General features: G+C 39.3%; 1 protein-coding gene across 1 annotated transcript; it reads left to right on the top strand.

Moving 5' to 3' along the window:
- The first annotated feature begins 4,109 nt into the window (after window positions 1-4,109).
- LOC109205535 (mitotic checkpoint protein BUB3.3-like) lies at window positions 4,110-12,310 on the top strand. Its single transcript, XM_019368246.1, has 12 exons — window positions 4,110-4,397; window positions 7,153-7,283; window positions 7,765-7,847; window positions 8,409-8,647; window positions 9,243-9,312; window positions 9,430-9,462; window positions 9,885-9,946; window positions 10,769-10,911; window positions 10,991-11,072; window positions 11,522-11,622; window positions 11,725-11,860; window positions 11,955-12,310. The coding sequence occupies exons 1-11, from the start codon at window positions 4,293-4,295 to the stop codon at window positions 11,810-11,812; spliced, it is 1,137 nt and encodes a 378-aa protein (XP_019223791.1). The 5' UTR covers window positions 4,110-4,292; the 3' UTR covers window positions 11,813-11,860; window positions 11,955-12,310.
- The last annotated feature ends 356 nt before the right edge of the window (window positions 12,311-12,666 follow it).

Here is a 12,666-nt window from a genome sequence, read left to right as displayed (position 1 = left end):
TACATATAGATACATCAATAATTACCTTTTCGTCCCGTGTATCCGAGCTAGTTCCTGCATCGACCTCCTTTCCCTTAATACCAGAAGCATTATCCATAGGTTCAAATCTATGTCGAGTTGATTCGAAATGAAGCAACCAAATCATTGTACGACGCATATTCCTTTATCAGTATCCCCTTAATCGAATAATCGACATAGTTACTCTCACTGTTCTACTTGTCAGAATGACGCAATAGCACGGCTAAACTTGCCATATATAAAATCGAATTATATTGAATTTCTATATACAATTGTATGAATCTCGAATTTTATTGGTTGAAAACAGAACTTCCATGAACGACAAAAATAGAAAAAAAGGAAGGATTGAAAATTTAGAGATTGCTCTATTTTGTGGTATTTTTCGGATGGGAAATCTTTTCTATAGCGTAAAATACAAATTATGCGTGATATAATTGTGTTAGTTGAGTTATATTAGGAGACTATTTGTGTCACGACCCAAAACCGACCGGTCATGATGGCGCCTCTCATGGAACTAGGCCAGCCGACACATTCCCAATAAATTTCGATATTTCATTTAAAAGCCAGATATTAATCTTTTCTTACTGAAATCCCGTAAAAGAAATAAATTTAAAATCCAAAAATACGGAAATACAAGCCCGATCTCGAGTGTCACTAAGTCATGAGAACAATACTAAAACTGTTCCAAAATAAAACAAGACTAGCATCGTCCGAGAATAGTCAAAGGTACACAAAAGGGAGATAAGGAAGGAGAAAGGCGGAACTGCGGTCGCCAAGCAGCTGCCTCGCTATCTCCAACGAAAGCACGCGACTGAACTGATCAATAGCCGCTACCGTGGCCCGAGATACCTGGATCTGCACACAAGGTGCATGGGGTAACGTGAGTACACCAACTCAGTAAGTAACAAGTCCAAACTATGGACTAATAGGTAGTGACGAACTCAACCTCATCAAAGATAGCAGAATAACGTACAGAAACGTAGGCATGCTTTCAGTTAAGTAGACACTTCAAAACAGTGAATATAGCAGATATGAACATGGTAAAGAAATGTGACTCTGCTACATCTACATGTCAATGCATATGCTGTATGAAATGCACCATGCTGAGTACCTCATGTGCCCACAATCTCAAATGCCCGTCTACTCAGTACTGTATATGACACGTACGGCCCAGGAAAGATCCATCCCGGAATATATACATCTCTGACAGCAGTCACTCAGTACCGAGGAAGGCCAATCCAGCCTGTGGAAAAGATCCATCTCCAGATAATAGTAATGATAACAACCTCACAGCCACTCGGTACTGTATATGGCTCACAAGGCCCAGGGAAGATCCATCCCAGAATATATACACATCACAGGTCATCGGTCTCCAGTACCGAGGAACAGGCCAACCAGCCTCATGTCGAAGATCCATCTCCATACCAAGGGAAGATCCATTCCTGAATATAATTAACCGCGCTTACTGGGGGTGTGTTACAGACTCCGGAGGGGCTCCTACAGCCCAAGCGCTATCACAACCATCAACATAACTGCTGCGGCGTGCAGCCCGATCCCATAACTGTCACTCATGATCAGGCTCTCGGCCTCACTCAGGCATCACTCTCCAGTCTCACACACACAGGCTCACAATGCCATGAAACTAGCCCGAAACAATGATATGATGTGCCAAATAATAATAACTGAGATTGAGACATGATATGACATGCATGAACAAGACTGAGTACAGAATATCAATGAATGTAATGAGATGACAGCAAGAAACGACCACTCGGGTCTCAACAGTATCGGCGTGAAGCCCTAACATGATATCCAGCATGATTCACAGCACATTACTTAATCATATGATAGAGACACGACTATCAACAAGAAAGAGTCACTGCGCGGTGCCATGGAATGAACCAGGTCGCAATCCTCATGGTGCATGCCCGCACGCCCGTCACTTGGTATGTGCGTCACCTCGATACAAATAATATAGCACATAGTTCGGGGTTTCAAACCCTCAGAACCAAGTTTGGAAGTATTACTTACCTCAATCAAGCCAAAATTCTACTCCGCGATGCCTTTGCCCCTCGAATCGGTCTCCAAACGTCCCGAATCTAACGAAAAGCAATACAATGCAGTCAATATAGGCCAAAGAACCAATTTCACACGAAAATCTATCAATTTAGCAAAAATCCCGAAATTCACCCAAAACCGACCCCGGGCCCACATCTCGGAATCCGACAAAAATTACAATACTAGAAAGACTTTTCACTCACGAGTCCATACATACAAGATTTATCAAAATCCGACTCCATTTGACCCCTCAAATTCTCAATCAAAGCTCTCAAAAACTCAAGCCCTAACCCCTTCAACTTTACTCCAAATTCCCACTAATTTCATGATTAAACAATAGAAAACCATCATAAACACAAGTAATGAAGCCCAAGTAAATTACCCAGCTGATAACCTTCAACCCCCCTTTAAAATCACTGCCCAAAGCTCTAAACTCGTCCAAAATGGTGAAGAATGGGTTAAAATTTGCGAAGGGGACCTTTTATACTTTCTGCCCAGCACTTTCCGCATCTGCGGAAATATCTCGCACATGCGGGCCGCTTCTGTGCCCAAAAATCCACACCTGCGGAAATCACTTAAGTCCTCAGACGCCGCACATGCGCCCCAGGTCTCGCACCTGCGGGCTCACAGATGCGGTCCAGCCCTCCGCTCCTGCGACCAATGCCGCTTCTGCGGTCTCTTTTCCGCTTCTGCGCCTCGCACCTGCGGTTCCCAATCCGCAGGTGCGGTTATGACTTGTGACAGAAAACAGCAGCTTCACCTGCAACTCCAATTTTTCTAACTCTCCTATAACTATTCGAAATCATCCCGAGGCCCTCGGGACCTCAACCAATCCTACCAACAAGTCACATATCAATATTCAAACTTAGTCGAACCTTCAGAACACTCAAAACAACATCAAATCACCGAACCTCCCTCGGATTCAAGCCTAAGAACTTCCAAACTTTCGAATTCCGCAAACGATACCGAAACCTATCAAACCTCGTCCGAATGACCTGAAATTTTGCACACACGTCACAAATGCCATTACGAACTTATTTCAATTTTCGAAATTCTGCTCCGACCCCGATATCAAAATTTCCACTGCCGACCGAGAAACAAAATTCTAATTTCGTCAATTCAAGCCTAAATCTACCACGGACCTCCAATTCACATACTCGACGCGCTCCCAAGTCCAAAATCACCTAACGAAGCTAACCGAACCATCGAAATTCCCATCCGAGATCATTTACACATTAGTCAACATCCGGTTGACTTTTCCAACTTAAGCTTACTCAAAAGAGACTAAGTGTCTCATTCCACTCCAAAACCACTCCGAACCCAAACCAACCAACACAATACGATAAGACACAGCTGAAGAACACAGAAGAAAGCAAAAACGGGAAAAACAGGGCTGAAACTCATGAAACGACCGACCGGGTCGTTATAGTGCTTTTCAAATTAATTAGCCAAACACAAACTACTTCTCACAAAAAGTACTTTTGAAAAAGCACTTCTTAAAATAAGCAGATTTTTCCAGATTGGCCAAACAGGCTATTAATTGAGAAACAAGATATCACACAACCTTTGGCTTGTAGCATTAAGAGCCGATGGTCTATCGCAGATAGCCTCTCTACCATTACAAAGAAGGGATAGGGGTCTGCGTACACACTAGTCTCCTCCGACCCCATTTGTCGAATTATATCAGGTATGTTATTGTTGTTATCCCAATTTATGCATTACACTTCTTTTAAATTTGTTTAAAAAAGAAAAATACTTTTCCATATTTAAAAATAATTTATCTTGTCTACCTTATTATTAATGAGATTATTGTTAAAGTTTATCTTCCAATCAGAATACATTGCATAGCTAACTGGAGTCTGGAAATACTCCTCTAAAATGTATCTTAAACTTTAAATTCTTATATCAAGTTAAATTTTGAAATAATAGATAAAATTATGAGATAAATATTAGTTTGCAAATAATGTATATGTCTAATGCTAAGAAGGGAAAAGCAAATACACAAATATAACCCTAAATTAACCAAATCCCATTTCACCATTTCCTAATTACCCCTTCCGAGTTCCGACCAGCTTCAAACATGAATAAAATTAAAAAAGCAAAACAAAAATTTGTTGAAGTAATTAGGCGGGAAAAATTTCAAGCTGTCCAAAGGACTCTCATTTTAGGGCACGAACTTTTCAAAAAGTAGTTGCTGTTTCATCGTTCAATTCACAATGAATACTATTTCTTTGAATTTGGAGGACCCAATTCGGGACGCAATTTCAAGGATCCGATTCGGCCCACATTCCAACAATCTGCTCATTTCTTCTTGGGATTCTGTAAGTATAAAACCCAGTTCCCCCCTTGTAACAAATGCTACAATCTCAAAGTATAATTGATAAGAACTAACCTCTATTACAATTACTAGTAGCCGGACTAACACTCAAATTGCAGTCTAACCATGGAAATACAGAAATTGAGATAGTTGTAGATATAGGAGAAGACACACAATTAGAAGAAGGGAGATGAGAAGCTTCAACTTGAGAAAGAGGTTGACAGGACAGACACTTTTCTTCAACAATTTGCATAATCCCAAAATCACCGACGGCTGCTCTTTTTAATAGAATTGTTCTTGGGCTCATTACTCAACCCGGATCCCAAATTAGCCTGGCCCTATTGTTTGTTCTCGGCCAATAGCTCTTCTCAGCCCAATAGCTATTTGTGTGTTGACATCCTTATTGGGCTGGGGTTGATTCATAACAATACCCCCGCCCTGGATAAAAACCTTGTCCTCAAGGTTTGGGTTAAGAACCGCGTTCGTAGTGCACACTCTGCGAACTGTCTTTATACAAAGGTGTGTTGGAAAATAGAATAAGAAGACAGGATCTATCACAATTTTGTGAACGTGACTTGAGATAGCTGCCACTGTAATGTTGACATCCTTTGGCAATATGTCCCCACAAATCATAAGGCAGCAAGTTAGGAGCTTTGAATGGAGAGGGTCACACTTGACTAGAGCATCTTGGACAATCCTCTCAAAGCCAGCATCAAGAGCAGCGATGGCTTGAAGAAGCAGGTTGATCATGGGGTACTGTAATTGAGCTCTTTGTCCACATAGAATCATGGCACCTTTATATCTTGATAAAAAGAGAGCAACCTGGTGCATGTTTGACATAAACCCACTCCCAATAATAGAGGCATGTATTTTGCTCATTTTCCAAAAGTTCACACTCAATAGAGATAATCCAGTTGACTTATTCTCTCCCACTATTGCACAGCATAGTTCTTAAGGGAAAGTACACTTCACAAGAGCCCAAGACATTCCCCGTTGTCTTTGACAACTGACTTTGACAAGGATGTCATCATCACTATTTAGAAAATTGATAATTTCAGAAGAGGGGCAGTGATCATCATTGAGGCATAACAGTTTTATCTCCTCGGCACAATTTATATTCTCGGCTGCAGTGGTAAACCTCGTTTCGACAGGTGCAGCTACATTAAAACGGGTATCACAGCAAAACTGTAACATCAACTCATTGAACGTGAATTCTGTTGCACCCAGTTCAAGCATGTCCCCAAGTATAGCAACTTGTGTACTTTGGAAGATGATGTTTCTTAACAACATAGTGTCACCCTTGGCCAAAAGTAATTCTCCAGAGCAATCAGCTACATGAAGGAATGATGCTATCTTAAGTGAACAAGGAAGAAAACTTTTATTTGTGTCATCATACGAATAGCTGCTAGGTAAAGCAAAGTCCAGAGGTGTTTGAGACCTCACACAAGTCCAGTCAACAACATAAAAATGAGTAAAATTTGGTAAACTAGTAACTGATAGTGCCAAATCAGAGTGCAAAATGTAGGAATTCACACACCATGGTTGTCCGGGATCCCACACTCTTGTCTTAGAGTTAAAATATGCAATGAAGCAAAACTTTCCAGTACAACCCAACAATATTAGGGCCGCTACATTCTCTATCCCACCTGTTAGAGCCAAGAACGCGGAACTTATTCCAAGATCCCACACATATAGATCCGTAGTTATGCGAATAGTTACTACAAAGAAATTAGCACCAGGAGCAATGAAGTCATGCCTCTCACTACGAGCAGGAGTTGAATCAACCATGTCGTCGCTTGCTATAAGCAATAGCAAAAGGCGTGATGGTCTAAATCCTTTACAACCATTAGATGTTACAGGGAAGTGCTGCATTTGTAAAGAGTTTACGGGATCAACATGCCTTGAGCGCAGTTTGCATCTGCTTGACGCAGTTGCAATATCAAGAACTTGAAAGCCATGAGGGTAACCAATAAGCTGGACTTGTCTGAGTAATGAAGACACACACAACTCTCCCATATCAAAGCAAGCCCATAAAACCTGCCCAGTATCTAACCATTTGTCCACATAACTACGAATTAGTAGGCTATTATCCCTTGCACCCTTGTGATGCGCTGAATACAAGTGACATCCCTTTTGTCGTTTTGCAGTCAAAAACATTGAAACAACTTCATTTGAAGCATGCTGCCCAGTGTCAAACCAATTGCAAATCTGTAAGACATGTGTCAAGTTCATTGCGAGCTCCCTAAAATCATCCAACACCAAGGTTAAAGAGGGATGTTTGAATAGGTAAGGGAAAAACTCGACAATCTTATCATCTGCATCATCTACTGTTGTATAGATGAGAAGTAGTGTCACTCCCTCATTCCCCGTTGGTTCGTCAAAGTGAGCAGATAAAAGCTCGGTGGAAACATATTTTGCGGTCTCAAGAAGCGCATCATTTGCAAATTGGCATTGCAGCTTGGTCGCATTAAGCTCGAGACTTTTATCAAACACTATGTCCCCAATATTCCGGAGCCATTCACCATCCTGGTGAGCGGATTCCCTGGGCTGTAGAGCATCCAAAATATCACTTTCAAAACTTTTGTATTCTGTGTTTGTATGTATGATTCAAGTTCATTCGGATACAGTAGCAAATTCGCCTCAATTTTAAACTAGTTGGATTCGGCTATATAATCCTCGATTCCATTCCCTCCATTTGGGGCTCTAACTGTCTGTAAATTCTACTTCATTTACATGTAACACAAAAATTGATTTTGCAGAGTCTTCGATTGTACGATGTGGATAGCTCTAAGCTTCGAATGGAAGCTCCCGGGAAAGCTTCTCTCCTCGATTGCTGCTTTGAGAACGAGAGGGTGTGCCTTACTGCTGAGTCTGATGGTTCAATTTACAGGTTTTTACTCCTGCTTTATGATAATCTGATCAAGTCTCCCCCCACCTTGCAGTAGGTGCATAGTGCACGTGTAAGACCTTCCATTTAGGGGCCAACTTAGAGCACAAGTTATGGGTACCTGTGCTGGTGGGAGGTAGTAGGTACCTTGCAGAATAGTCGAGGTGCACACAAGCTGGCCCTTACACCATCATTGTCATAAAAAGTAAAAGAAAAATAAATGGTCTATGATAGAATTTCGAACTCGGACCCATAAAGTTCAAATCTTGGATTCGCTGTGCTTTTATTCCGTATTGCAATGGACAAAAACAGAAAGCTTTCATGTTAGAAAAGAAAAGGAAAAAGAAAAAGAAGAAGCTTATGTGTTGAGCTTAGAGCTAGAAACTGTTTTTTCTCATGTTTCTGGGTAAGTTCTCTGGGGAATGCATTGAATTTGTTATCACTCTACACATGATGGTCCCTTTTGGGTTGTTCTTCTTCCTAGGTATGATTTGGATTCAGGGGTTAAAATCTCAGTGGGAATTAATGATGATGTAGCAACCTGTGTTGAGTATTCTCCTACGACATGTAAGATATTGGTACCTCTCTAATTTCAGTATGGTGGCTTCTTAACATTTTCATTAAATATTGCCTTGGAGAAAGACACAACACATAATATTCAAAGCAAAAGCAATGATCCTAACAATGTTTAGGTATTTCTGTCAAAGCTAATAGATTTTCCATAAGGTAATTATCGTACTAAGCACAAGAATTCTATTTGAATATTCCTAAAGTTGAGGATCCATTAATCAGTATCTTAGATGGAAACTTGATTTATTTGGATATATGTTCAACATCATGTGGCAAATGGAAAGGACCAAACTTCACTGATTTGCTCACAACTTTATTGCTCCGAAGGTATAATTTTATCGACTCAATTTTCTCTCTTTAAATTCCTTTTTCATTGGTGTAAGGAGAGGACAGTAGAAGACTTCTAAGATGTTTTAGACTTTTTAGATTCATTGAGATGAGTGTTCTCAATTGCTATATGGTGTGACCTCTGTACTGTTGTAATTTTGTATTTTGCAGTACCGTCTTGGTACTTGCCTTAGTAATATTTACATATCTTATTAAAAAAAATAATTGTAGGTCAAATAATTTCTGCTGGTTGGGATAGAAAGATAAATTTTTGGGATGCTCGTTCAACCCAATCTCATGGCTGCTTGAACAGCTTAGCTTCAGAAGTGGGGTCAATGTCACTATCTGAGTTCAGTTTGATAGTTGCTGCTGGCTCCTCAGTTGATATATATGACCTACGAAGTTTTAAGAAATCAGTTCACACGAAAGGCGTCAAAGTAAATGTGTACGGCCAATTTTTAACCCTAAAGGTACTCTTACCAAAATTCTAATATCAACTACGTTGTGCTTCCAAGGCCCCCATCATACCCCTTCACCCCATTGAAAGAAAACACAAAGAGAAAAAGAAAAAATACAAAAAGTTTAAGTATCTTCTTGAAAGTTGAACAAAGGGTTCTATTAGAAGAAGAATATTATGCATGTATGTATTTCACTGCGGATGGTGTTGTCAAGGACTTAATTGTGGCATGCTTAAGCCGTGAAACTGGATGCAAAGTAGGTTGTGCACTTTGCCCCGTTAAAGCGGCGCTTCAGTGTAGTATGTATGTTTATCATTCCCTTCTATTGCGCCTTTCTCCATTAAAGCCCACACTTGTTAGCCGTTTGAGCTTAAAGCAATAGACTTCTATGCTTATTTCTTTTCTTTTGTTTTTGCCTTTGATAACACTTACTACAGAAGGATATAATTATGTTGGTTTTTCAGTTTTTTGTATTATCCATCTTATATTGGCTAGATAACTGGCATAAATATTTCTCCATCACATGTTTCTTTCTCATGCTTATATTTTATCTTACCTTTCTTTCAATTAATTTATCAGATTCCTTCGGGGTAACCTCTTTGTGTAGGATTTATTGTTGGATCAGTTGATGAGCGAGTTCTTCTGGAGTACATCTGCAGATCCAGCTCAGATGAGGGGTCAGTAAAAGTTTGTAGTACTTTCTTTTTGTTTGAAAAGATGAAAGTTTGTAGTACATCAGACTACTGTATGGTGATTCTGGCCAGATTAATCAAACCATGCTAGGCACATTGTAGGTTCAACTGTAAGCAGTCGAGTTCATATATCAGGTCAGCGTTAGCTGATATTTTTTGGAAGATGGTGTCTACCTGGCTTTTCAAATGCATTGGTGTAGAAAAAACTGAAAGAGCAAAGAGCTGCTTGGCATTCACCTGACACCACAAATTCGGTTCTGCTTATTTTGCTTATATGTTTGTAGGAATACCTGTCCAACTTTCCAAATTGCTGTTTCGCTTGCTAACATTTGGATGGAATATAGGATCTATCAGATGTCTCAACTAGCAAACACAACTAGACAAGGCACTAGCTAGAAGAGGCTGTTGTAATCCATTTTAATCTGTCAATGCATTTCCAAAAAAGTACCAAAGCTTTATTTCATCAGATGCCACGGAAACATTTTCCCCTGTATTTATGAACTGGTACCTCTTGAACTTGCAAGGGACTTGCTCTGTGTTCCATCTCCCTGTTGTAGCATCCACTTTCCGAAGTTGCAAATCCTGGCGAATTCTTGACATTAGCGTTTCCATTAAGCATGTAAAGACTGATAAATTCCTCATAGCCTAAGATGACCTCATCCAAGGTGCAATTCACTATTAGGAGATGTAAGCAAAAGTTTGATGCTGCTGCAAATAATTATTTCTAAGCCTTTTTCAAGTTTGAGGTGCCATATTTAGTCTTCCAAGTTCCAGCATGGAAAATAGTTTAGCATTCTAGAAAAGAGAGGTGGTACGGGAAGGATGATGATTCAGAGCATTAGTAGAGAACTTAGTAGAAATGGAAAAGTTTGAGAGGGCCTTTTTTAGGTCCTTGTATCAGTCAATAGTAGGCCAACAAAAGATGAATTGGCTTCTTATCTTTAATTTGGATGACAAAAGAAGCAGTTGGTAAAATCAAATCTGATTGAAAGAAAAAGAAAGATCGACAACTAATCAAGGTAAATTATAAAATGTAGAAAAAGCAGTAGAAATATTCTTCCTGGGGCAATGTATCTTTTGGTTTAAACCTTCATATTCCTTATTTCTTTTACACTCATATCCATTTTGGTACCCCTCTTTCCTCTTCTTCTTCTCCCCTATTCTTCCTTTCCACCTTTTCTTGAGCCAAGGTTCCATTGTAAACAACTCTCTACCTCTCCAGGTAGGGGTAAGGACTGCATACACACTACCCTCCCCAGTCCCACCCGTGGGATTATACTGGGTATGTTGTTGTTGTTGTTGTATCCATTTAGGTACATGGGTAGGGTTGCACGTTGGTGAAACTATAACTTCACTTTTCTTTAAGTGGCAAATTCAGACATTTTATAGAAGGATGAAACAGTTTCAGCTACTGAAATTTCTCAGTATATGGTTACTATGAAGTCTCATTCAAAAAACTCTCCTTTTATGTGGATCTCTTAATTCATTTGTCAGCTTTTGCAGATACGCATTTAGATGTCATCCAAAGAGTAAAGATGGGAGACGTCATCTTGTAACAGTTAATGACATTGCGTTTAACCCATCGTATGTGGTTTTCCAGTTTCAGCCTTCTGTTATTTCTAACTGATAGAAGTTATACTCACAGTACCCTTTCCCTTCCCAGCATTATTGGTTCATTTGTCACTGGTGACAATGACGGCTATGTCACCTTGTGGGATGCTCGGGGAAGGAAACGGATGTTTGAGGTACTTTTGTTCATTTGTCAGTCAGATATTGCATAAGTTTCCCAAAAAGTGATAAATAGTTGTAATTGCTCAAGGAAGGAAACGGACATTTGAAGTACTCTTGTTCATTTGTTCAATCAGATGTTGCATAAGTTCCGCAGAAATTGATAATATAGTTATAATTGCAGTTTTGATATCAGTTGGTTGAAGTCGTAGTTTTGAAAGAAATCTTGTGCTTGTGGAGTTCAGTGAACAAATCTCTTGTATTACATGAGTTACATGCCAAAGTAAAATTTGTCAGTTTTCCAATCAAAATGAAAAATGTAGAATGTTCATTGCTGTCACACATACCCGTTCTGCTTTAGCTACTGCTTCTGTTTATTTCCCCTTTGGAAATTTGCTGCATCTCTTTGTGCTTGTTTCAACCAATTGATGGGTCTCAGTCTATTTGTTCGGTCTTTTTTTTTTAGATGCCAAGGTATCCCAAGAGTGTTGTCTCTCTATCATATAGCCATGATGGAATGCTTTTAGCAGTTGCATCCAGTTATGCATACCAAGAAGCTAATGAAATGTAAGACAAACTTCTTTAATCATTTTCTTATAGTGCGTTGGGTGTGTTCTTGGTCACTCTCCCTTATATAACCCCTTTAAAATATTCAATTGCCTTTGACAGAGAAGAGCCACCTCAGATATTTATGCATCATGAAATGGGGAACTGTTATCTCACGTCGCCTTCTTCTGGAGCTTCAAAGTACAAATGACTGCAAATACACGTCTCAGATTCTGGTTGTTGCTTCTGTTTCCTTTATGTATGTCATCTTGTTTACTTGATGCTGTAGTTATCAATCCTTTATAATATATGGTTGCTGATCAACCAATTTGCTTTCCCTCATTATTTTCTAGTTCAAGCTACAACTCTTATACAGTAAATTTTGCTGGTACCTGTGCACGAGTTGGCTTTTCCTGGCTCACGTTCCTTGATGGCTATTTTGACTCTTACCAAGATTAGAAGGAAAGGGCTCAGCAGAAAATTGGATACCAGAATGTAGAATTTTCACTCATGTATTAATGTCTACTAACAAAGTGTTTGCTCCAAAGTGGAATATATTTCGGAGTTGTATTTTTATCAACTGTGAAAGAATGTGTTTCCTGAGAAATCATATTTTATGTTCTTTTGCTTGGTTGAGGCTATAGCAAAAGTTTTTCTTCTTTAGGTTACACATCCAAAGGAAAACCTTGAGTTTGGAGTAGTTATTAAATTAAAGGCCTTTTTTCCTTTTATTCTTTCTTCAAAATTGTCACTATTGTAATTTGATTATTTTTTGAAGTTATATCACCTGCAAAATGTTAGTTATCTCGGACCTGAGGCAAATACGACAGTTTTTTAACTTTTGTAATTTTTTATTTTTTATTTTTTCCTTAGCTATGAGTTCTTTCACTTGGGAGTTGGAATATTGCAATCCCTGGAAACTGAAGGGCTATTTGTGTTAGTTTAGCAACCTGTGTTGAGTATTCTTCTGAAACATGTAAGACTAAGAATATCCGTAATTTCTGAATATTGAATATGGTGACCTCTTAACATATTCTTTAAAATGTTGCTCTGCAGAGAAACACA

The sequence above is a fragment of the Nicotiana attenuata genome, unplaced genomic scaffold, assembly GCF_001879085.1.
Source record: "Nicotiana attenuata strain UT unplaced genomic scaffold, NIATTr2, whole genome shotgun sequence".
In the NCBI taxonomy this organism is placed as follows: domain Eukaryota; kingdom Viridiplantae; phylum Streptophyta; class Magnoliopsida; order Solanales; family Solanaceae; genus Nicotiana; species Nicotiana attenuata.
Note: the sequence above shows the minus strand (reverse complement) of the source record. Positions and strands in the feature narration are given on the sequence as shown.